General features: G+C 44.3%; 1 protein-coding gene across 1 annotated transcript; it reads left to right on the plus strand.

Moving 5' to 3' along the window:
• Positions 1–1,183: 1,183 nt before the first annotated feature.
• On the plus strand, positions 1,184–25,319 carry LOC139238102 (probable G-protein coupled receptor 139; the record flags this gene model as incomplete). Its single annotated transcript, XM_070867452.1, has 3 exons — positions 1,184–1,395; positions 18,256–18,536; positions 24,451–25,319. Coding segments are annotated over exons 1-3 (1,362 nt in total), but the record flags the coding sequence as incomplete, so codon positions are not given.
• Positions 25,320–26,721: the final 1,402 nt, after the last annotated feature.

Here is a 26,721-nt window from a genome sequence, read left to right on the forward strand (position 1 = left end):
CGTTCCCTGCAAGCTTCCGCTCGTACCTTATTTTCACCATCCTAATTAGCCCCTTTGTCTTCTCCTAAATTCTAAATTTCACCCAGTCCTCAGGTTTGCTGCTTTTTCTCGGCAATTTAGATGCCTCTTCCATGGATTTAACACTATCCATAATTTCCCTTGTTAGCCACGGTTGTGCTACCTAACACGTTTTATTTTTGCTCCAGAACGGGATGTTCACTTGTTGAAGTTCATCCATGTAATCTATAAATGTGTGCCATTGCCTATCCACTGTCAATACTTTCAGTCGTATTTGCCAGTCTATCCTAGCCAATTCACATCTCATACCTTCGGAGTGACCTTTCCTTAAGTTCAGGACCCTTGCCTCTGAATTAACTGTCACTCTCCACCTTCATAAAGAATTCTACCATATTATTGTCATTCTTCCCCAGGGGACTTCGCACAACAAAATTGCTAATTAGTCCTCTCTCATTACACAACACCCAGTCTAGGATGGCCAGCTCTCCGGTTGGTTCCTCGACATATTGGTCTCGAAAACCATCCCTAATACACTCCAGGAAATCCTCCTCCACCGCATTGCTACCAAATTAACCCTATCTGTATGCAGATTTAGTCGCCCATGATAACTGCTGTACCTTTATTACATGCATCCCTTATTTCTTGTTTGATACCATCCCCAACCTTATTACTACTGTTTGATGGTCTGTGCACAACTCCCACTTGCGTTTTCTGCCCATTTGTTAATCTGCTGGTCTACCCATACAGATTCCACATCATCCAGGCTAATGTTCTTTCTTGCTATTGTGTTCATTTCCTCTTTAACCAGCAACGCTACCCCACCACTTTTTCCTTTCTGCCTGCCTACCCTTGGAGTTTTACTCTGTATCTAACCCCGTGCTATACCTGCCCTGGGAGTGTTTGGTGGGACAGTGCAGAGGGAGCTTTACTCTGTATCTAACCCCCTGTACCTGCCCTGGGAGTGTTTGGTGGGACAGTGCAGAGGGAGATTTACTCTGTATCTCACCCACTTAACCTGCCCTGGGCGTGTTTGATGGGATCGTGTAAGGGAATTTTACTCTGTATATAACCGCGTGCTGTACCTGCCATGGAAGAGAAATGCTTGACTCTATAATTGTTATAAATTATTTATTGACATTCAGACATGACAGTTTTAGCTATAACGATGTTGTACAAACATATTGTGGGGAGGGTTGCTCAGACCCGGGATGATCATGACCTGATTGTGAGGAGCCTCGCTCAGACCCTGGATGATCAGGACCTTATTGTTGGGAGCGTTGCTCAGACCCGGTGTGACCAGGACACAATTGTGGGAGATATGAGGAAGTTCACGATATTCTTGCTGGAATTGTCTCCTGTGGATCTCCCGGCATCGCTGTAAGTCTGGGTATTTTCCAACCTTAGCGTCCTGGGTTTGTTGCTGGGCAGCATACAACATTTGTAAAGCATTTGTAATAAAATAGATGAGTTGACAGCAAACATAGATGCAAATGGGTATGATCTGATAGCCATGACAGAGAAGTGGTTCCAAGGCGACCAGGACTGGGAATTAAATATTCAGGGGTACTTGACAATCCTGAAGGACAGACAGAAAGGAAAAGGAGGTGGGGTAGCTCTAGTGATAAAGGATGGAATCACTGCAATAGTAAGAAACGATATTGGCTCAAACGATCAGGATGTTGAAAGAGTTTGGCTGGAGATAAGGAACAATAAGGGGAAAAAGTCACAGGTGGGCATAGTCTATAGGCCCCCCAATAGTAGCAACTCTGTTGGTCGGAACACAAAGCAGGAAATAGTGGGGGCTTGTAAAATGGGAACAACAATCATCATGGGTGATTTTAACCTCCATATTCTTTGGACAAATGAAATTGATCAGGTTGCCTTGAGGAGGAGTTCACAGAGTCCATATGGGAAGGGTTCCTTGTGCAGTATAGAACGGAACCAACCAGGGGGCAGGTTATCTTAGATCTGGATCAATAAACAATCGCCTAGTAAAGGATCCCCTTGGAATGAGTGATCATAACATGATTGAAATTCAAATTCAGATAGAGGGTGAGAAATTTGGATCTCAAGCCAGCTTACTAAGATTAAATAAAATAGACTATGAAGGTATGAGGACAAAATTGAGCAAAGTGGACTGGGAATATCGTTAAATTCTAGGACGATTGATGAACAGTGGTCTATATTTAAGGAGATATTTCACAACTCCAAGAAAAATATATTCCAGTGAGGAGGAAAAGGTGTAAGAGAAAGGATAGCGATCCATGGCTAACGAAAGATATAAAGGATGGTATCCTGTTAAAAACAAGCGCATACAAAGTGGCCAAAACTAGTGGGAGGACAGAAGACTGGGAATCTTTGAAAAGCCAGCAAAGAACGACTGAAAATGATAAAGAACGGGAAGTTAGACTGTGAAAGTAAACTAGCACGAAATATAAAAATCAGATAGCAAGAATTTTCAATATGTATATGAAAAGGAAAAGAATGGCTAAAGTAAATGTTGGTGCTTAAGAGGACAAGCCGGGGAATTAGTAATGGGGAATATGGAGATTGCAAAAACACTGAACAAATATTTTGTATCAGTCTGTACGGTAGAGGACACTAACAATATTTCAATAGTGGATAATCAAGGGACTTTGGCCTGAGGAAATTAACAAAATCACAATCACTAAGGAGGTGATACTCAGTAAGATAATGGCACTAAAGGCAGATAAATCCCCTGGACCTGATCGCTTGCATCTGATGGGGAACATTGCCATTCTCCTCTCTTAACACGCCTTGATTCAACAGATGGAAAACTTGGATAAGTCCAATGACTTTAATTCGAAAACATGAAGGGGGAACATCTCAATACTCAGCGGCCGGAGAGAAGATCTCCAACGAGCTGTCCAAATTACATCTTAATTTTGCAGGGTGTGGCACATGGGTATCCTCATGGACAGACCTGAACAGTAATATGATTGGTTGTGCCAATGCTTGAACAAATACCCATTTGTTCGATTGTTCCAAGTGCCACTCTCCTTATATTATATTGCTCCCTTAAGCCCGAGTTCAACGAGTGGCCATCTTGCGTACGTGCAATTTTAAGCATACATTAAACGAGTGGTCAGCTTGTGGCTCCAAGTTAGCATGCATTTTTAAGCCTACCTTCTCTTTAGCCAGTTGACGGCCTTCAAATTAGCCAGATAACAACTGTGATAATCGAACTTGCCTCTGCAATTCTCCATTTTGGCCCTTCGCTATATACCCCAAGGTAGGCCAATGTGCCATCCACTAATTATTTCATCCAAAGGGGAAGTGATATTGTCAGCTTAACTGTTCCGTCTGGGTTGCCAAGCTCTAACTTTCGGATGGCTTCTCGTTTCCTTTTCCGTTGACACACCATTTACCTGTTTGATAGATTTTTCTTCAGATCATACTGCTTTTGTTTTTTCGAATCTTTTATGGGTGCCGGAGCTATGGCTTTCCTCGCTCGTCGTTATCATCTCCAACATAATTCATTCAACAATACCATTAAAACCACAGATGGCACAATCTCCAATACATGGGATATTATTTTTATCCTGGGGTGCACCTGCACGTTTGGCCCAAAGAAGCAAAGCCTGGCATACCAAGATTGGTTTGCCAACATTGATTCGTGTCTTTCTGGAGTTTGTCGATGTTCTTCATCGTATTTCTGCCGCTGTTCATGGACGCCCCTTGGGGAAGAGTGACCATATATGGTGGAATTCTGCATCAGGGTGGAGAATGAAACAGTTAAGTCAGAGACTATGCTCTGGAACTTAAAGAAGGGTAACTTTGATGGTATGACTCGTGAATTGACTGGGATAGATTGGCGAATGATACTTAAGGGGTTGATTGTGGATGGGCAATGGCAGACATTTAGAGACCGCATGGATGAACTATAACAATTGTCCATTCCTGTCTGGCGTAAAAATAAAAAAGGGAAGGTGGCTCAACCGTGGCTATCAAGGGAAATCATGGATAGTATTAAAGTCGAGGAAGTGGCATACAAATTGGCCAGAAATAGCAGTGAATTTGGGGACTGGGAGAAATGTAGAACTCAGCAGAGGAGGACAAAGGGTTTGATTAGGGCAGTGAAAATGAAGTACGAGAAGAAGTTTGCAGCGAACATTAAAACGGAATGCAAATGTTTCTATAGATATGTAAAGAGAAAAAGGTTAGTAAAGACAAACGTAGGTCCCCTACAGTCAGAATCAGGCGAAGTCATAACGGGGAACAAAGAAATGGCAGACAAATTGAACAAGTACTTTGGTTCGGTATTCACTAAGGAGGACATAAACAACCTTCCGGATATAAAAGGGGTCAGAGGGTCTAGTAAGAAGGAAGAACTGAGGGAAATCCTTATTATTCGGGAAATTGTGTTGGAGAAATTGATGGGATTGAAGGCCGATAAATCCCCAGGGCCTGATGGACTGCATCCCACAGTACTTAAGGAGGTGGCCTTGGAAATAGCGGATGCATTGACAGTCAATTTCCAACATTCCATTGACTCTGGATCAGTTCCTATGGAGTGGAGGGTAGCCAATGTAATCCCACTTTTTAAAAAAGGAGGGAGAGAGAAAACAGGAAATTATAGACCGGTCAGCCTGACCACAGTAGTGGGTAAAATGATGGAATAAATTATTACGAATGTCATAGCAGCGCATCTGGAAAGAGGTGAAATGATAGGACCAAGTCAGCATGGATTTTTGAAAGGGAAATCATGCTTGACAACACTTGTGGAATTTTTTGTGGATGTTTCCAGTAGAGTGGACAAGGGAGAACCAGTTGATGTAGTATATTTGGACTTTCAGAAGGCTTTCGACAAAGTCCCACACAAGAGATTAATGTGCAAAGTTAAAGCACACGGGATTTGGGGTAGTGTGCTGACATGAATTGCGAACTTCTTGTCACACAGGAAGCAAAGAGTAGGAGTAAATGGGTACATTTCAGAAATGCAGGCAGTGACTAGTGGGGTACCGCAAGGTTCTGTGCTGGGGCCCCAGCTGTTTACACTGTATATTAATGGTTAAACGAGGTGATTAAATGTAGTATCTCCAAATTTGCGGATGACACTAAGTTGGGTGGTAGTGTGAGCTGCGATGAGGATGCTATGAGGCTGCAGAGTGACTTGGATAGGTTAGGTGAGCGGGAAAATGCATGGCAGATGAAATTTAATGTGGATAAAAGTGAGCTTATCCACTTTGGTGGTAAAAACAGAGAGACAGACTATTATCTGAATGGTGACAGATCAGGAAAAGGGCAGGTGCAACGAGACCTGGGTGTCATGGTACATGAAGATTTCATGTTTGATGCCCTCCGCGACATCACTACTACTGTTTGGAGGTCTGTACACAACTCCCATAACGTTATTTGCCCTTTGGTATTCTGCAGCTCTACCCATATAGATTCCACATCATCCAAGCTAATGTCCTTCCGAACTATTGCCTTAATTTGCTCCTTAACCAGAAATGCTACCCCACCTCCTTTTCCTTTTATTCTATTTTTCCTGAATGTTGAATACCCCTGGATATTGAGTTCCCAGCCCTGATAATCCTGGAGCCACGTCTCCGTAATACCAATCACATCATATTTGTTAACATCTATTTGTACAGTTAATTCATCAACCTTATTGCAGATACTCCTTGCATTAAGACACAAAGCCTTCAGGCTTGTTTTTTTAACACCCTTTGTCCTTTTAGTATGTTGCTGTAGAGTAGCCCTTTTTGTTCTTTGCCTTGGGTTTCTCTGCCCTCCACTTTTCCTCATCTCCTTTCTGTCTTTTGCTTTTGCCTCCTTTTTGTTTCCCTCTGTCTCCCTGCATTGGTTCCCATCCCCCTGCCATATTAGTTTAAATCCTCCACAACAGCACTAGCAAACACTCCCCCTCGGACATTGGTTCCGGTCCTGCCCAGGTGCAGACCGTCCGGTTTGTACTGGTCCCACCTCCCCCAGAACCGGTTCCAATGCCCCAGGAATTTGAATCCCTCCCTGCTGCACCACTGCTCAAGCCACGTATCTGCGCTATCCTGCAATTCCTACTCTGACTATCACGTGGCACTGGTAGCAATCCCGAGATTACTACTTTTGAGGTCGTACTTTTTAATTTAGCTCCTAGCTCCTTAAATTCATTTCGTAGGACCTCATCCCTTTTTTTTACCTATGTCGTTGGTACCAATGTGCACCACGACAACTGGCTGTTCTCCCTCCCTTTTTAAAATGTCCTGCACCCGCTCCGAGACATTCTTGACCCTTGCGCCATGGAGGCAACATACCATTGTGGAGTCTCGGTTGCGGCCGCAGAAACGCCTATCTATTCCCCTCACCATTGAATCCCCAATCACTATTGCTCTCCCACTCTTTTTCCTGCCCTCCTGTGCAGCAGAGCCAGCCATGGTGCCATGAACTTGGCTGCTGCTGCCCTCCCGTGATGAGTCATCCCCCCCAACAGTACCCAAAGCAGTGTATATGTTTTGCAGGGGGATGACCACATGGGATTACTGCACTACCTTCCTTGCACTGCTCTTCCTGTTGGTCTTCCATTCCCTATCTGGCTGTGGACCGTTTCCCTGCGGTACGACCAACTCGCTACACGTGATACTCACGTCATTCACAGCGTCGTGGATGCTCCAGAGTGAATCCACCCTCAGCTCCAACTCCACAACGTGGACCATCAGGAGCTTGAGGTGGATACACTTCCTGCAGATATAGTCGTCAGGGACACTGGTGTCGTCCCTGAGTTCCCACATGGTGCAGGAGGAGCATAACACCCAACCGAGCTCTCCTGCCATGACTTAACCCTTAGATACACTTAAATTGGCAACAACAATGTTAAAGGTTACTCACTGATATCGAAGAGAAAAAAGAAAACTACTCACCAATCACCAGCCAATCACTTACCCTCTTGACTGGACGTCACCTTTTGATTTCTTTCTACTTTTTGCCTTCTCCCTGTAGCTGCACAAGTCACGCCTTTTATAGGCCTCTCCACGCACCTCCTCGACGCAGCTCCCGACTGCCGCCGACGCTGGGCCCCGGACTCGCTGCTGTGCCTTTTATAGGCCTCTCCACGCACCTCCTCGACGCTGCTCCCGACTGCCGCCGACGCTGGGCCCCGGACTCCCTGTTGTGCCTTTTATAGGCCTCTCCACGCACCTCCTCGACACTGCTACCGACTGCCGCCGACGCTGGGCCCGTGACTCCCTGCTGTGCCTTTTATAGACCTCTCCACGCACCTCCTCGACGCTGCTCCTGACTGCCGCCGATGTTGGCCTTCATAGCAAGAGGATTTGAGTACAGGGGCAGGGAGGTGTTACTACAGTTGTACAGGGCCTTGGCGAGGCCACACCTGGAGTATTGTGTACAGTTTTGGTCTCCTAATTTGAGGAAATACATTCTTGCTATTGAGGGAGTGCAGCAGAGGTTCACCAGACTGATTCCCGGGATGGCAGGACTGACTTATCAAGAAGGACTGGAACAACTGGGCTTGTATTCACTGGAGTTCAGAAGAATGAGAGGGGATCTCAGAGGAAGGTTTAAAATTCGGATGGGTTTAGACAGGTTAGATGCAGGAAGAATGTTCCCAATGTTGGGGAAGTCAAGAATAATTTAGGGCCGAGATGAGGAGAAACTTCTTCACCCAGAGAGTGGTGAACCTGTGGAATTCTCTACCACAGAAAGTTGTTGAGTTCAATTCACTAAATATATTCAAAAAGGAGTTAGATGAAGTCCTTACTTCTCGGGGGATCAAGGGGTATGGCGAGAAAGCAGGAATGGGGTACTGTAGTTGCATTTCCCCCATGAACTCATTGAATAGCGCTGCAGGCTAGAAGGGCCGAATGGCCTACTCCTGCACCTTTTTTATATGTTTCTATGTTTCTATGTCCTGTTACAACTTAGTTTGTTCTTCACTAAGTCTGAGTACATGTCGTACTTGTGGTTCCTCGAAACCTTTATACCTTGCTTCGATAGCGTCCACCACCGTCCCACTGAAGGACTTTCCTTTCAATTCTGCATATATATTACATCCCTTGATATCGGCTTCTTCTTCTGGGGCAAAACAGAAGTTGATGCTCGTGATACGGCAGTTGGTGACTTCCACACCGTAATGTTGACCGCCGTGGTGCTCAAACACTATCCTCCCTTGACGTGTGAGTCTGCAGTCGTTTCGGAGTCCAGTTTTAACGGTGTTACTCTCAACACACATCCATCTGTTCGGCCATATCCAGAGTCGTTGTTATTAAGTTCTGGGTGCTCTTGGCATAAAACAACTTGATTATTCTTGTAACAACTTTTAATATCGGCACATTTCGTATTGTTTCGCTTTTTATTTACTTACTGGTGCAATTTGTGACATTGCACATGGATCTGATTATTTATTTATTTAAAATATATCTTCCTTGGTACTATTTGTTTCCCTTTGTCACGTCGTATTGTGCTATTGATAATATAAGCCGTATTATATTCCGATTTCTGCTTCCATAACTGTTATTAGGGAACAGGCATGGCGTTTGCTCCGGACCTCACAGGATTGGGTGTCATTCTTGCCCAATGTCCATTCAGCAAATACACCATTGGTTATCCAATCCGGCACCCACACATTCTGCAATTGTTCTCGGTTATGTTCAACCGTATTGAGATCCAAACCGCATATCCCGCACAAACTATCCCGGCCTCCATTCATTTAATCATGGTCCATCCAGCCTGGTTTAAAATTGATCGTTTTTGCATCGTCCAGCAAAGTATGGGCAACCTGTTGCAGCTCCCATTCCTTCCCGTCCCATAGCTGGGTCTGCATTTTCCCGTTACAATCTCCCCTTTCCAGCAGTTCTTTTAATGAATGTGTGAGGGTGATGACCAACTCTTCTGTTGTTTGATAATCTATTGCATTAACCGTCACAGCGCCAGCCGCCTATCCTGCAGCCACCATTTCTAATCTTCCCCTCTTTCTCCTCATGCATTTCCCATTTTTGCTTTGCTCTTTTACATTGAACGTCATAGTCTTGTATTCGGGCCCGTCAAGGGCTCTTAGTATTAGGTTGTTGACGAACTATATGGTTTACTTATCGCACAGCAGTGGAATAATTATATTCATTAGGTTTAACAATACTGTAATAATCCTTTGGAGTACCATGATGTGGATATTTTCTTTAGTTATTTTCCTTTCTAATCCTCTGCTTGAACCCCGCGGTCAATGACTGGGCATCCTTGGGGTTCTGGGTTCTGGGCTCTTGTGATGGTTGGGATCTATATCTTACACAAGAACATTCCCCAAAAGTAATCATTACCGAATTGTGATTCACTAATGGGCATGGGCGAAGTCCCCCCCACATCCCTGGTGATGTTTCATCTTACCCACACACACTTGTGTGGATTGTCTTGGTCCGAGCTACTCATGCATGTCCATGATTGGTTCAGCCATGACGGACCCTTTACCAGGCTTGTCCATTCCATTTCAATTCGCCCCCTTTTGCATTTTTCGTGAAAGATTGAGTTTGTATTGGAAATATTTTATTGATATCCGTCTGGACAAATTATCGCTGGGTCGTGGTCTAAGATGGAGTTACCCAATATTCCTCCTACTAGGAATAAGGTTCTCTAAAACACAACATGTTTTCCAGGAGTCATGTTATGCATAATGTTTTAACTGTATTCAATGTGTCCACCGTCCGGTTCCCCTTATCACCATAAACATGCAGCTGTCGCTTACCATTATTACCTGGTGAGTGGCTGTCCATTTTGCTGAGAATCCTGGCTTTTCGGCGTATATTTCTACCGTTACCTTGCTCCCAATCTGTGTTTCTGAGCTTTTTGTTCCTTGCTATCAGTTTCCCAGTCCTTGATCACTTCCTGATCCCTGATGTATGCCTCAGATCATGTAATTGTTAACATAATTGCGTCACTAATCTCCTTGCTCGGTCGCGGTCGGGTCTGAGTAAAGTCCGATGTCATCACTCCCCATCACTCGAAACGCAGGTAATCTCATTGCTCTTCCTGTCATTAATTTGAAAAGCGTGCGTCTGGTGGTCCAGATTAGGGTCGCCCTGAACTTCGTTAAAATGAGGGGCAGTATATCTACCCATCCCTTTCCTCTATCGTTGATCACTTTGGCCAATGCGTTCTTCAGGGTCCTATTCATTCGTTCTACTAATCCGGATGATGCCGGATGATAGGGGATAGGGAATTTCTGCCTGGTTCCCAGTCGGCAGCATTTTTGTTTCATTACTTGACCCATGATGTTTGTAAGCTGACCTGAATCTATCTGTAGGGGCAATCCTCAACGAGGTATAATTTCTTCTGCAAATATTCTAGCCACCGTCTCATTGAGCAATTTTTGTTGTGATTGCTTCTCCCCATTTTCTGAATTGATCTGTTATAAACAAGCAATACGTTCCCCCTGGTGATTTGACAGTGGGCCCATGAAGCCTGTCAGCATGTTTTACCATGCTCCCTTTGGTCGGGGTTGCTCTCTCATTCTCAATTTTGTTTTTCCACCTAGTTAATGCTTTGTGCATGTTAAGCACTTCCTACAGTAATTTTCTTTATCTCTTCCCATTCCCTTCCACCACCAACATCGGGACATTGAACTCGTCACGCTGGTCTTTCCTGTGTGCGCATACCCGTGCTATATACTCAGTAGGTGTTGTCGGATGCACCCTGGGGCTACCACATTAAAATCTTTTCTCCAGATTCCATCCATTCCTTGTTTAGCTTCCTGTCTTTTCCATTCAACATTTCCCTGCTTTAGGGTTGCCTCCTGTACGTTAAACATATTTTTTTCTTCCGGCCCAAGCGCACAGGTGCTTATTTTAGCCCATAGGCCCCATGCCTCTGGCAATTTCCTACCTGCCTCATCTGCCTATGAATTGCCTTTTTGATGTCGGTCAGTTATTTAGTTATGGTCTTTGATTTTTATTATTGCATATCCCTGGGTCTGGAGCGAAGTCTCTACCTCTTCGGTAAATATGTTCTCATGTCGAATTGGTCCTCGCCCCGATGTCATATGACCTCGCGGACTCCAGGCTACCATGTAATTGTGGACCACCCCAAATGCGTATCAGTTGTCTGTATACATATTTACCCTTTTACCTTTTGCCTCTTTGAGGGCTTCCTTTAGGGCGACTAATTCGGCCACTTGGGCTGAGAGGCTCGATTCCGATTAAGCAGCTCCCGTGTTCGCCCTTCACCATCTGTGGTCCCCAACTATTCTCTATTTCTTCACTGAAATGTTCAAGTGGGCGTTGTATTGGTATCGGTGCAGGCAGTGTAGGTCGCCCAGTTACTGCTGCACATATTGTAACATTCCTACTGCTTACTTCTGCCTCTTCCATCTATTTTATTTTAGCTTTTAGCTCCTGCATTATCTGATCCTTTGTTTCTATCACTTTATTTTGTACCCGATAGCAGGCTAATACTACCGTATGATCCCGGTCTCCTTTATTCCTTGGCTTGCATCTCAGTCACTTTGCCTGCCTCTCCAGTGTTTCGTCTGGTTGCCATTCCTATTTCTTCATTCCCTCAATTAGTTTTATGTTTTCATCTGCTAGCATTTTCCGTATAGATCCTGATGGTCACCAGTCGTATTCCCCGCCATTTCCAAGATTGCTAAGGGACTATCATTCCCTTAGTGGGCTCCTCTTGTACCTCTATCGTGTCTCCTGACCGATTCTTGATCGTTAGTACTGCACGCCACTTAAGCTCATTGCAGCCTACTCATAACCCAGATTTTCCTTATTCCTTTGTCTTCGTCCTCTCCTTGTCGCGTTTATTTGTTCTCTCTGTGGATCTCCTGCTTTCCCATAAACAGTTTAACAGCTCCAACTTGTAGCTGGTACTTAATAAAGGTTATTCACCACAACAGCTGCCACATCGTTTCGGGTTTGCGTTTCAGAATCCTGCAAACTAAGCCAATTGATGGGGAGGATCGCCCTTCTACTCAATTAACAAACCCGGAATCAACAGGCTGATACCTTCAATAATGTTCAACGATATTTTATTTCAGCACGTACAGGGGGAGCATTTCAGTTCGCATCCGCCTGATAGGATCTCAACCGAACTGTTCAAATTATACGTTAATTATACAGGTTTTGCCAATGAGTGACCTCGTGGACAGGCCTTAACAGTGACGTGATTGTTTTTTCCAAAGCATGATCGAAAACCCAATTGCTCGCTTCTTCCTGGTATCACTTGCCTTATATTGTTATATTGTTGTACAAGTTTATCTTTAGATTTTCTTTATTGCTCCCTTGAGTCCGAGGTCAACGCATGGTCATCTGGTGTGTTTTATGCGGAGGTGTGGTTTTAAGCATAGCTCTTGTTGAGATAGCTCAGGGCCTTCACAATAGCCAGATAACATCTTTGCTAATCAACCATGCCCTTGCAGATGGTCAATAGAGTCGTTCCAGGATGAAAGTGGATTAATTTATATTGAGTGGGCGACAGAAGGAGGAATTGAAATCTCGTCATTGATCGCATGGGGAGACTGGAGCAAAACAGCCCAGCGAGGGGAATCAATGAGGGAGGGGAGGCAGTGATCATTGCGAAAGTCTGTTACTTAATCCAGGCTGGTTCTAAGTTCGGCTGATCTCACACCCAGTGAGGGTCTGAGCCCAACACACACCGAATGGGACAGTGTAGAGAGAGATTTATCTGTGTCGAACCCGTGTGCACCAGGTCTGGAAACGTTTGATGGGACAGTTAAGAGGGAGCGTTTCTCTGTATCTAACCGGTGATGGACCTGCCCTGGGTATGTTTGATGGGACAGTCTCGAAGGAGCTTTACTCTGCATCTAACCCTTGCTGTACCTGTCCTAGGATTGTTTGATTGGATATTGTGCAGGAGCTTACCTTTGTATCTAACCCGCTGTACCTGACCTGGGAGTGTTTGATCGGGACAGTGTAGAGGGACGTTTACTCGATATGTAACCGGTGCTGTACCTGCGCTGGAAGTATTTGATGGGACGGTGTAGAGCTAAATTTACTGTGTATCTAACCCCGTGCTGTACCTGCCGGTGGAACAATTTAACCTGAACTGGTTGTCATTCTCCACGCCTCAAATTGCTGAGCATTTAACGCAGATACATCATTTTTGTTGGTCAGTCGTATTATTACAAAACTCATTCTGTTCACCCTGGTAGTTTCTGTCTCTGGCTGGGTTTCGGGTTCCTCAGGCACTTCCTTCACTCGTCAGCGCTGAGTGTTGCGATTGAAGCATCGGTGGCATCATGTTCTGTCTCCATCGTGATTTCCACCTTCATAACTTTGACTGTCTGCCCTCCTGCCCGAGATTCTCTACTGCTGCAACCTTCATCTGTGATTTGGTTACATTTATCCCTGATATACTTAGAGGAAATAGATACAAATAATGTAATACGAATCAGAGCAATGCTTTATAATGCATGGATTGAATCCCGGCGCGGGATGTGATCAGAGCGGGGCTCATGCTCGGCTAAGCAAATGATATATATCGTACAGCACACAAAGCAGGCATTGGAACCGACTGCTCCACGCTGGCGTTTATGCAGCACACACACCACCACCATTCCTCCACACAACTCCCACAACTCTGCATCATACCCTATTAGCAGAATCTTCTATTGTTTTCTCCCTGATTTGTTGATCTGGCTTCCCATTCAATGGTTCTGTACTATTCGCCTCAACCACTACCTCTGGAGGTTGGTTCCCCATTCTCACCTCTCTGGTTACAGAGGCTTCTCCTGAAATTATTATTGGATTTATTGGTATCGATTTTATCATCATAGCCCTATTTTTGGTCTCATAATTATTTCACGATTTCAGGTTTTTTAAACTCTATTTTATACTGTGCTTGCTTTTCCGCTATTGCATTTATCAGAGCACAAGTAACGATTAGAAACAGGCTCAAAAAGAGCACAGCATCTATTCTACACACGAGACAAGGACTCAATGGCTTCTGTTATCACAGGACCACAGAATCATACAGCACAGAAGAGGCCATTCGATCCATCATGCTGCTCCAGGCTCTGTGCTCGAGCTATTCAATCAGCCGCATACCCCTGTTCTGTTCCCAGATCCCTTCAAATACCGGAATTCCAGTATTGATTCCAATTACATAAGAATATAAGAACATAAGAATTAGTAACAGGAGTAAGCAATCTTGCCCTTCGAGCCTGCTCCGCCTTTCAACTAGATTATGGCTGATCTGACCTTGGACTGAGCATCACTTACCCGTCCGCTCCCCATAAACCTTAATTCCGTGAATTGTTAAAAATCTATCTATCTGTGATTTGAATACATTCAATGAGCTAGCCTCAACTGCTTCCTTGGGCAGAGCTTTCCACAGATTCACAGCCCTCTGGGAGAAGAAATTCCTTCTCAACTCCGTTTAAATTGCCCCCCCCGGTATTTGCAGGCTAAGTCCCCGAGTTCTAGTCTCCCCGACCAGTGGAATCAACATCTCTGCCTCTATCTTGTCTATCCCTTTCATTATTTTCAATTTTTCTATCAGATCACCCCTCATCCTTCTGAACTCCAACGAGTAAAAACATCGTCTACTCAATCTATCATCATAAGTTAACCCCCTCATCTCCGGGATCAGCCTAGTGAATCGTCTCTATACCCCTTGCAAAGCTAGCATATAATACCTTAAGTAAGGTGACCAGAACTGCACGCAGTACTCCTGGTGCGGCCTCGCCAATACCCTGTGCAGTTGCAGCATGACCTCCCTACTTTTGTATTCCATCCCTCTCGTAATGAAGGCCAACATTCCATTCGCCTTCTTGATGACCTGCTGCACCTGCAAACTAACTTTTTGAGATTCATGCGATTTTACGTTTTAAAATTTAATTTGTTTTAATTGCCGGTGCTTTTAGTGTCCCCTTCCCTTTTATAGGGGGCACTGGGAAAATTGTGATTTTAGTGCCCAAAAAAAAAGAAAGAAAAACGCCAGAAAAAAAGGAAAAAAAGGGCCTTGTAAATGTCTGGTGTGTCACCCAGGTCGGGTGGCACGGTTTAATGTTTTATGTTTTGCAGGTACACTCTAAAAGAGTTTCATGCACAAGGACCCCTAGGTCCCTCTGCACCGCAGCATGTTGTAATTTCTCCCCATTCAAATAATATTCTCTTTTACTGTTTTCTTTTCCAAGGTGGATGATATCACATTTTCAGACATTGTATTCCATCTGCCAAAATTTAGCCCATTCGCTTAATCTATCCAACTCTCTGTGTCCTCCACACAACCCGCTTTCCCACTAATCTTTGTGTCATCTGCAAATTTTAAAAGTTATTGTTAAATCTCCTTCCATCCCATTTTCAGTGAGAACAATCCAGATGATGCAAACTCGCAGTGTAAGACAAATTCTCCTCATCTTCCCTCTGTTAATTTTCGTAAAACTCTTCCCTCTGGTTAACAACTCTTCTACCACTGGCAGAGTTTCTCTTCAGTTACTTTATCCAAAGCCCTCATATTCTTGAAAACCTCTGTTAAATCTCTCGTTAATATTCTCTGATCGAACGGGAAAAATCACAGTTGCTTATATCAACTTATAACTCTCTCTGGGGGTACCAGTGCACCACGCAGCCTTCGGTCGCATGAGGAAGAGAGTGTTGGAAGATCATACCATAAAATCTGGCACCAAGCTCATGGTCTACGAGAATGTAGACATAGCCAGCCTACTGTATGGATCACAAACGTGGACCGTATATAGTAGGTACCACAAATTACTGGATAAATACCTATGTCTCCTCAAGATCCTGCAGATCCCTTGGGTTGTCAGACGTTAGAGTCCTCGATCAGGCCAGCATCCCCACAGCGAAGCACTGAGCACACTTGATCAGATCCGCTGGGCGGGCCACATTGTTCGCATGCCTGAAACGAGACTCGCAAAGCAAGCGCTCTACTTGGAACTCCTACACGGCAAACGAGCTCCGCGTGGGCAGATGAAACATTACAAGGACACCCTCAACGTCTCCTTGAAAAAGAGAAACATTCCCACTGCCAGCTGGGAGTCCCTGGCCAAAGACTGCACTAATGGAGGAAGAGAATCCGGGAGGTCGCTGAGCAACTCGAGTCTCGTCGCCAAGAGCATGCAGCAAACAAGCGCAGAGAGCGGAAGGAGTGTGCGGCAAACCAGTCCCACCCACCCTTTCCTTCAACCATTATCTACCCCACCTGGTACAGAGACCGATATTCCCATATTAGAATGTTCAATCACCTGAGAACTCACTTTTCGAGTGGAAGCAAGTAATCCCCGATTTCGAGGTATGCCTACGATGATGATTAAATCTCTTCCACAACTTCACCAAGGCTTTCCTAATGTGCGCTGCCGAATCGTCATGCAGAGATTAACCGATGTTGAACAGATTTTTATTGTACCTTCATGATGTGTGAATCGGTGGTGTGGGCTGCATTTATTGTCCATCCCAAATTCCACCGAGAAGCTGCTGGTGAATTCATCGATACATCTAGAGGGCTATTTAGTGTTAACCTTATTGCTGTGGGACTGGGGTCATATAGCTGCTAGACTCGGTAAGGACGGGGGATTTCCATCCCGAAAACAGGTTATTGAACTAGATGGGTAATGACAATCCGAGATCCACACGGTCACCATTGCTGACACAATATTTTAATTCTAGATTTATTTAATTCACCTTAAATTGCACAGCTGCCGTGGTGGGATCTGAACTCATGCCCTTGAATCTTTACTCCACGTCTCTGGATCGTTAGCACAGTAGCACAATCACTTTGCTGCCATACCCGATGATTCATGAAGTCAAAGATTCTTCCTCCGTTTTTAACAGTTTTATGAACTTGCCCTGCCACCTTCAAAGATTTGTGCACATCGACTCGCAGGTGTCTCTGCACACGCACGCCATTTAAAAAAAGTATTGTTTAACTTATATTGCCGATTGTCATGTTCCTTCACACAAATATATCTCTTCACACATGTTTCATTTTGCCTGTCATGCATCTTCCATTTAAGCAGACTATCGCTGTGCTCCTGATGTCTGCTATGCTCCCTACTGCTAACTACATTTCTGAGTTTCGTGACATCTGCAAATTTGAATTTATGCCTTTAGACTTAGGTCCTGGCTATTAATCTCTATCAGAAAGAGTACTGGCACTAATATAGAACCCTGGGTTTCACCACTCTATACTTCCCTTCTGTCTGAACGCCAACTTTTCACCACCACTCTCAGTTATTTGTTCCGGTGCCAATGTTGCCTCCACACAGCCACTGTCCCTTTAATTCCATGAGGTTCAGTTTCCCTATCAAGTCGATGAATTGACATTTTATCAAACGCCTTTTGAAAGTCGATATATACAACATCAGCTGCACTACGCTCATCAAACCTTTAGGTTATTACATCAAATAACTCAATCAGGTTTTTCAGACACACTACGACATTAACACAATTTGCGCTGGTTGTCATTTATTAATCCATGTTTTTCCAAGTGACAGATAATTTCATACCGGTATATGGCCTTTCGAAGTTTCCCCAGCACAGACGTTAGTCTGACTGGCCTGTAGCTACAGGTTTCTTCCCTCTCTCCTTTTTTGAACAGCGTGTACCATTTGCGAACATCCAGTCCTCTGGCACCACTGACATATCCAGGGAGGATTAAAGATTCTGGCCTGAGTGATTTCCATCATTCCTTCACTCAGCAACACTCATAATTCCCATTCGGACCAGTTATATAGAAACATAGAAACATAGAAATTTACAAGACAGGAGGTCATTTCCGGCCCATCATATCCACGCCGGCCGACAAAGACTCAGACCATCGGTCAGTAGCCCTGAAGCTTACATGTAATCTTTTGAACCATTAACAATAGGGAAAAGTAAAGAGCACCAAGCACAAGCAGACTGCCCCACACAACTGAGACACACCATAAACTGAAACACTATACACTCCAACACAACCGGAGCAATGTGATCTCCCGGGAGAGGCAAAAACCAGTTTAAAATCCAGGTCAATTTCGGGAAAAGTATCTGGGAACATTTCTCTCTTACCCATCCAGGTGATCAAAACTCCTCCAGGATAGCTACTTTATTGTGGTACATAAAGTGTTGGATTGAAAGGGGTTCATTGAAAATGTTTGTTCAGGGACTGTAATTAATATCAGTCTCCACGGGTTTACAGAAGCTATTTGTTCAGTGAATGTAATTAATAATAGGCTCTATTTACCGAATTGTGTCACTGGAGTGATTCTGGCTCATATTGATAAGGCACTCCTTTCAAAGTGTTACCCCATAGTCACAGTGAATACATCACCTTTGGCACTAACAGCGATCATCGCACTGCTCCACAGAGAGGGAGTCGGAATCTGAGAACAGTAGATTGGAATGATAAAACAATGTATCAGAATCTGAAAAAAATGGATTGGAATGTTACAACAAATGGCAGGAGTTTCATCTTGTATTTTAACTTTCTTGTTGCACATTATGAGGAATTATTATTGTTATTGCGAATCCGTTACGCATTTCGTATTATTCAATACATTTACTTTCCCGTCCTTGCTGTTGTTGGTTTTACTGGTAAGTCTTTCTAATTATTCCATTAATCATGGTTCAATGTATTACTGATCTTATATTTCACTCTCCCCTCCTTGCTGCATTTGTTGTTCATGGTAGTCTATGCATCCAACCATTAACTCTGCAACCAAATTTCGCTGTATTACAAGACTTGTAAATTGCTTTCTCATCTTTGATGCAGTTGTTGTTCCTGGGAAATCTCTTTATACAGCTGTTAACTATGCATACGTTGTTAATTGTACGAGTGATATTTTAATTTATTCCACACTCTTTCCTGTAGTTGGTGTTCCTGGTAAGTCTCTAGATCCAACAATTATAACTCCACTCTATATTTCACTGCATGACTGAGTATGTCACTTCATTTTTTGGAAGTCTTCGTCACATTGTATATCTACTGACTCAGTCCCCTCTGTGGCCAATGTCTGAATCTGAACGGGATTGTTCACAAATTCAGCATTCTGTTTTTTCCCTGAGTTCAATTCTGACCTCTTCTCCTCTGAATCACTGGTCCTGCCCACTGTCATCTCCATAATACTGGTCACCTCATCCCTTCGCCTCAACAACCCAGTGACTTTGTGAAACAAGAATCAACCATTACAATGCTTTCCTTGCCCACCTCGCAGTTACAGTCCACTATAAATTAGAGCTCACCTAAACAAGTTGCTGATCATAACCTAACTCCACTAAGTCCTGTTCACCCATCAACAATCTGCTCTTCAACATTGGCTCCCGATTAAGTAATATCTCATTTTTTTTATTCTCATCCATGTGTTCAAATCCCACCATGGTCTCACCCCCTCCAATTAGTCCCATTCCCCTGCTCTATTCCCATAGTCCAGCAATTTTTTCCCCTTCAAATATTTATCCAATTGTCCAATAAATGTTAATTTACTTCCCTCTTTCCGTCCTCCAGTCATACTGTCTCTATTCTCTTTTTCTCATTCATTCTGGCACTTTGTGAATTTCTCACTTTCTCTCTGTCTCTCTGGCAGTTTCACGCTGCCTCTCCACATTTCACTGTCTCTGTCTCTTGCTCATCGACTGATAGATTAATACAGCAAAGAAAGAGGCCGCTCGGTCCATCGTGTCCATGCCGTCTCTTGGATAGAACTATATCAGAAGCCCAACTCTTTAGCCAGAAAAATGTAAATATATCCCCTTCCACGAATAAAGCAATTCCCTTTCGAAAATAACGATTGAATCTACTTCCACCGTGTTCTCTCAAATCGCATTCCAGATCGCAACAGCTCACTGCATAAAGAACACTCTTCCCATCTCTCCTGTGGTTCTTTTGTCAATTACCTTAAACCTGTCTCCTCTGGTTATGCACCATTGTGCAACTGGAAACATTTTCGACATACTCGCTCTATCAAAACCCATCATAATTTAAAAATCTATCTTAAATGTTAAATCTTTGCTTATGATACAACGTCATCATCGTAGACAGACACTTTAAATAGAGGAAGGCTTGCTTCCACACTAAAAATGAGTTCTTATGTAACTGAACAGTGCAATACGGGAATTATAGTCTCTGTCACACCTGGGACAAACAGTGGTTCAAGGAAAGGGTGGTGGGACTCGTTTGACGCATGCTCCTTCTTACTCCTGCGCTTGGTCTCTGCATGCTCTCGGCGATGAGACTCGAGGTGCTCAGTGCCCTCCTGGATGCACTTCCTGCAATTCAGGCAGTTTTGGGCCAGGGACTTCCAACTGTCGGTCGGGGTGTTGCATTTTATCAAGGAGGCTTTGATCGTTTCACTCAAGAGTTTCCTCTGCCCACCTGGGGCTCGCTTACTGTGTAGGAGTTCCGAGTAGAGCGCTTGCTTGCGAGTCTTGTGTCAGGCATCCGGAAGATGTGGCCCGCCCAATGGAACTGTCCAGGTGTACCAGCATCGAAGCACTGATAATACAAGATAAGTGTCAAACCATGTTGTGAGGAGGACGCAAAAAATCGGCAAAGGCATACAGATAGTCTAAGTGGGTGGGCCACAACAATGGCAGATGGGGTATAATGTGGAAAATGTGACGCTATCTTCTTTGTTATGAAAAATAAATAACCAAATTATCATTAAATGGGGAGAGATACCAAATTGCTGTGGTCCAGATTGATCTCGGGGTTCTTGTACATAAAACACAGAAGGTTAGCATGGAGGTACAGATAGCAATTAGAAAAGGCAGCAGAATGTCTGGCTTTATTTCAAGTGGGACAGAATATAGAAGTCCTGCTACAACTGTACAAGATGTCGATAAGTCTACAGCTGGAGTATTGTGTACAGTTTTGGTCACATTAGTGAAGGAAGGATTTACTTGCATTGGAGGCAGTTCAGAGAAGGTTCACGACGTTGATTACTGGGATGAATATGTTGTCATAAGAATAAAGGTTGAGCAGGTTGGGCGTGTATACATTGGAGTTTAGAAAACTACGAGGTGATCTTATTGAAATGTGTAAGATTCTATAGGGACTTGATGGGGTAGACGCAGAGATGATGTTTCCTCTAGTGGGAGAAATCTAGAACCAGGGGACATAGGTTCAGAATAAGGGATCGCCCATTTATATCACAAATAAAAAGCAATTTTTTCTCTCAGGGGGGCGTGAATCTTTGGAATTCTCTTCGACAGAAAGCTGTGGAGGCAGCTTCATTGAATATTATTCACTGGAGATAGTCTGAGTTTTAAACGAGAAGGGAGTTAAGGGAGTGGGCACGGAAGGGGAGTTGCGGCCAAGATCATATGTTCATTCCAAAAAGTCAGGTCCAATCACAGAGGCGGGAGCGGAGAAATGTTTTTGGCTCTCGGAATGAAATCCCTGGACCGACGTGAGAGCACTGGAAGTTAGGCGAACCTGGGAATGAAATTTCTCGACAGAGGTGGGAGTAGTGTAATATCGGCGAATCTGGTCATTAAATATCGAGACTGAGGGAGGGAGCAGTGTAATCTAGGCAGATGTTGGTGTGAACTCCTGGAGCGAGGTGGGAGCCCTATCTGGGAAGTCGCATCATCGCATCACTGGAATCAGCTCAGAGATCCTGAGGTTCATGAATATCTATTTATTGTGAATGTTTTACCGTTATTTTCTGTGATGCAATAATTCAGAAATCATATAAGAGGCCGTCCATTTTTTATTATTTTATTCCTTCTTTTATCAGCCAATTTCTCCTCTTTTGTTCTCACTTGGAGTTGAACAGAGGAAGCGAAACTCTCTTCGCTCTGTTCTGTCCACGCTATGTTATAGGCGGGTAAATATCCGCTGATCGTTTAGTTCCAGTCAGTGTCTCCTTTGTCACCATCTCAAGTTCTGCATTTATGGCAGTGCTTCTGATGGGTGGAACAGGATTACAGGCGTCATTAACATTCAAACAAAATGTTCGTTCTGCCAGATTTCAATCATTTATTTCCAATCTTTATTTTGAATTTGCAATTTGGTCCCATGCCGATCTGTCACAGTTCAGTAGGTCTCTCAGCGAGAAACAGAGTGGATATATCTGTTGCCTCCGGCTGTACACTTCTGATCTTTGGGCCCCTCGTGCGGAGGGGGAGCGGGAGGTCAGAATCATAATCGTCGGACTGCTCCGGGACATGGCCAAGAGGACCATCAGCTGGTCCAGGCAGCGGGTGGTCGAGAGGATCATTGAGCCCGGCTGCCTCCCTCTCTTCCGCGGATACGTTCAAGCCAAGGTGTACCTTGAGATGGAGCACGTGGTGTCCACCGGAACGTTCGCGGCCTTCCACGAGAGGTGGCTGCCGGAGGGACTGAAGTGCATCATCAACACCGGCAACCAGATTTAATTCGCTTCTTCAATGGTAAAAGTGCAATATCATTACAGTTATCGGTTTTATTGCACATTTATATCATAGCAGCGCATTTGGAAAGAGGTGGCATGATAGGTCCAAGTCAGCATGGATTTGTAAAAGGGAAATCATGCTTGACAAATCTTCTGGAATTTTTTGAGGAGGTTTCCAGTAGAGTGGACAAGGGAGAACCAGTTGATGTGGTATATTTGGACTTTCAGAAGGCTTTCGACAAGGTCCCACACAAGAGATTAATGTGCAAAGTTAAAGCACATGGGATTGCGTTTAGTGTGCTGACATGGATTGAGAACTGGCTGTCAGTCAGGAAGCAAAGTGTAGGAGTAAATGGCTACTTTTCAGAATGGCAGGCAGTGACTAGTGGGGTACCGCAAGGTTCTGTGCTGGGGCCCCAGCTGTTTACATTGTACATTAATGATTTGGACGAAGGGATTAAATGTAGAATCTTAAAATTTGCGGATGACACTAAGTTGGGTGCCAGTGTGAGGAGCGAGGAGGATGCTATGAGGCTGCAGAGTAACTTGGATAGGTTAGGCGAGTGGGCAAATGCATGGCAGATGAAGTATAATGTGGATAAATGTGAGGTTATCCACTTCGGTGGTAAAAACAGAGAGACAGACTATTATCTGAATGGTGACAGATTCGGAAAAGGGGAGGTGCAACGAGACCTGGGTGTCATGGTACATCAGTCATTGAAGGTTGGAATACAGGTACAGCAGGCGGTTAAGAAAGCAAATGGCATGTTGGCCTTAATAGCGAGGGAATTTGAGTATTGGGGCAGGGAGGTATTGCTGCAGTTGTCCAGGGCCTCGGTGAGGCCACACCTGGAGTATTGTGTACAGTTTTGGTCTCCTAACTTGAGGAAGGACATTCTTGCTATTGAAGGAATGCAGCGAAGGTTCACCAGACTGAATCCCGGGATGGTGGGACTGACATATCAAGAAAGACTGGATCAACTGGGCTTGTATTCACTGGAGTCAGAAGAACGAGATGGGATCTTACAGAAACGTATTAAATTCTGACGGGTTTAAACTGGTTAGATGCAGGAAGAATGTTACCAATGTTGCTGAAGTCCAGAACCAGGGGTCACAGACTAAGGATAAGGGGTAGGCCATTTAGGACTGAGATGAGGAGAAACTTCTTCACCCGGAGAGTGGTGAACCTGTGGAATTCTCTACCACAGAAAGTTGTTGAGGCCAATTCACTAAATATATTCAAAAAGGAGTTAGATACAGTACTTACTACCAGGGGGATCAAGGGGTATGGCGAGAAAGCAGGAATGGGGTACTGAAGTTGCATGTTCAGCCATGAACTCATTGAATGGCGGTGCAGGCTCGAAGGGCCGAATGGCCTACTCCCTCAACTATTTTCTATATTTTCTATGTTTCTATAATGAGGGAGCAATTCATATCTAGTTTCAATCAAAAATAGTTGTATTTCAGGATAAACAACCCCGGCTGATTTTAACTTAGGTACTTAGAATATGAACAAACTATCATATTTTCTCGTCTAATATTCTCTGCACAAGTGGAAACCAACAGGTGAAAAGCTACAACAATTAATCTCTTCCATTTATCTTCAAATACTTCAAATGCTCGTTTCAAGGACACCCTCAAAGCCTTCATATTAACACTCAACATCCCCACCGACACATGGTAGTTCCGAGCCTAAGATCACCTGAAGTGGAGAAAGTGCATCCAGAAGGGCGCTGATCACCTCGAGTCGTCGCCGAGAACATGTAGAAACCAAGCGAGGGCTGCGGAATGAGCGTGCGGCAAACCAGATTCCCCACCCACCCTTTTCTTCAACCACTCTCTGTCCCGCCTGTGACAAAGACTGTAATTACCATGTTGGACTATTCAAATCACCTGATAACTCACTTTTAGCGTGGAAGCAAGACTTTTTTGCTTTCGTGGGGCTGCCTATGATGATGATGTTGCAAACGCATTTGGCGGCTCATTGACTGAGGGATGGGTCGTCTGATTTGGTGCTGATAAATGAATTTAGTTGGTGATTACCTTGTCAAAGATTGTTAATTATTTTAGTTTGGAGCCTATTCCTTGCTCCCAAATTAACGTTTAATTTACCTGTTTATTTTCCTGCCTGACACTTAACATCCTGACGATTGTGATCCTGCCTCGTGGAAAGTGCGGTCTCTCCAGATGTGTCACTCGCTATCTGGTGGCCATGGCAGTGACGGATCTCCTGGTCATTATCCTCGACCTGATACTGAGGCACATTCCGACTCTTTATCAGAAAGAGTTCCATTTCGTGCGGTCCATCCATGTGTGTAATATTCACGCCGTCTTACTTCAAGCGGCCACAGATTGTTCTGTCTGGTTCACTGTCAGTTTCACCTTTGATCGCTTTGTGGCCATTTGTTGCCAGAAGCTGAAAACTAAATATTGCACCGAGAGAACGGCGGCTGTGGTTCTGGGAACCGTGACTTTGCTGAGCGGGATCAAGAACATGTTCTGGTATTTTATGTTGACAGGTTTCTATATACTTGACAACATGCCCTGGATTTGCATTATAACAGATGATGTTCTGAATTCACCGGTCTGGGCAGCAATCACATTCCTTCATTATATTCTCACCCCATGTATCCCATTTGCTCTGATTCTGCTTCTCAATACTGTCACCGCCAGGCATATTATATTGGCCAGCAGAGCCCGCAGGCAACTCCTGGGTGCCAGCAGTGGGGAGTGTCCCAGTGACCCAGAGATGGCGAGCCGCAGGAATTCCATCATTTTACTGTTTGTTATCTCCAGCAATTTCATCCTGTTGTGGGCGCTGCTTATGGTGAATTCTATCTGGACCCAGATGTACTTTTTGGGCTATGATTCTGTATATATACCTTTTTATGTAATGGACGTTGGAATAATGCTGCAGCTGCTGAGTTGCTGCACAAACACGGCAATTTATGCCGTGACACAGACTAAGTTCAGACAGCAGTTGAAGAATGTAGGTAAATATCCCTTCACACTGATTCTGAAATTAATTAAACGATGAGAAGACGCAGAAACGTTCCTGCATCAGACACCCTGTGTCCTGATATTGTGAGCGAGCTGCTCTCCCCCGCGTGGCCAGTGATTCGCGTGAATAATAACACTCTCACTCACACACTGATGACAACGGGCGCCCTGTGAGGGGCCTGCAGTCCGGGTGAATCACCATCAGCATCATAGGCAGTCCCACGAAATATAGAAACATAGAATCATAGAAAATAGGTGCAGGAGTAGGCCAGTCGGCCTTTCGAGACTGCACCACCATTCAATAAGATCATGACTGATCGTTCACCTCAGTACCCCGTTCCTGCTTTCTCTCCATACCCCTTGATCCATCCGTAAGGGCCATATTTTGAATATATTTAACGAATTGGCATCAACAACTCTCTGTGGTAGTGAATTCCACAGGTTCACAACTCTCTGAGTGAAAAGGTTTCTCCTTATCTCGGTCCTAAATGGCTTACGAATTATCCTTAGACTGTGACCAGTCGTTTTGGACTTCCACAACATCGGAAACATTCTTTTTGCATTTAAACTATCCAGTCCCGTCAGAATTGTATATGTTTCTAAGAGGTTCCATCTCATTCATTTAAACTCCAGTGAATACAGGCTCAGTGGATCCAATCTCTTCTCATTGGCCAGCTATGTCATCCCGGGAATCAGTCTGGTGAACTTTCGCTGCACTCTCTCAATAGCAAGATCGTCCTTCCTCAGATTAGGACACCAAAACTGATCATAATAATCCAGGTGATGCCTCACCAAGGCCCTGTACAACTGCAGTAATACCTCCCTGCTCCAATACTCAAATGCCCCAGATATGAAGGCGAACATGCCATTTGTCTTGTTCACCACTTGCCAACTTTCAATGACAAATGCACCATGACTCCCAGGTCTCGTTGCACCTCCCCTTTTCCTAATCAGCCACCATTCAGATAATATTCTGCCTTCACGTTTTTGCCACCAAAATTGATAACTTCACAATTATCCGCATTATACCTCATCTGCCATGCATTTCCCCACTCACCGAACCAGTCCAAGTCACCCTGCAACCTCTTAGCATATTCCTCACAACTCACACCGCCACCCAGCTTAGTATCATCTTCAAACTGGGAGATATTACACACAATTCCTTCACCTAAATCATCGATGTATATTATAAATTGCTGGGGTCCCAGCACTGAGCCCATCTGCACCCCATTAGTCACTGCCTGCCATTCTGAAAAGGATCCGTTCATCCCGAATCTCTGCTTCCTATCTGCCAACTAGATCACTATCCACGTCAAAATATTACCACCAATAGCATGTGCATTAATGTTGCACAACCATCTCTTGTGTGGGCCCTTGTCCAACGCTTTTTGAAAGACACCACAACT

The sequence above is a fragment of the Pristiophorus japonicus genome, chromosome 25 (genome assembly GCF_044704955.1).
Source record: "Pristiophorus japonicus isolate sPriJap1 chromosome 25, sPriJap1.hap1, whole genome shotgun sequence".
NCBI lineage: Eukaryota > Metazoa > Chordata > Chondrichthyes > Pristiophoridae > Pristiophorus > Pristiophorus japonicus.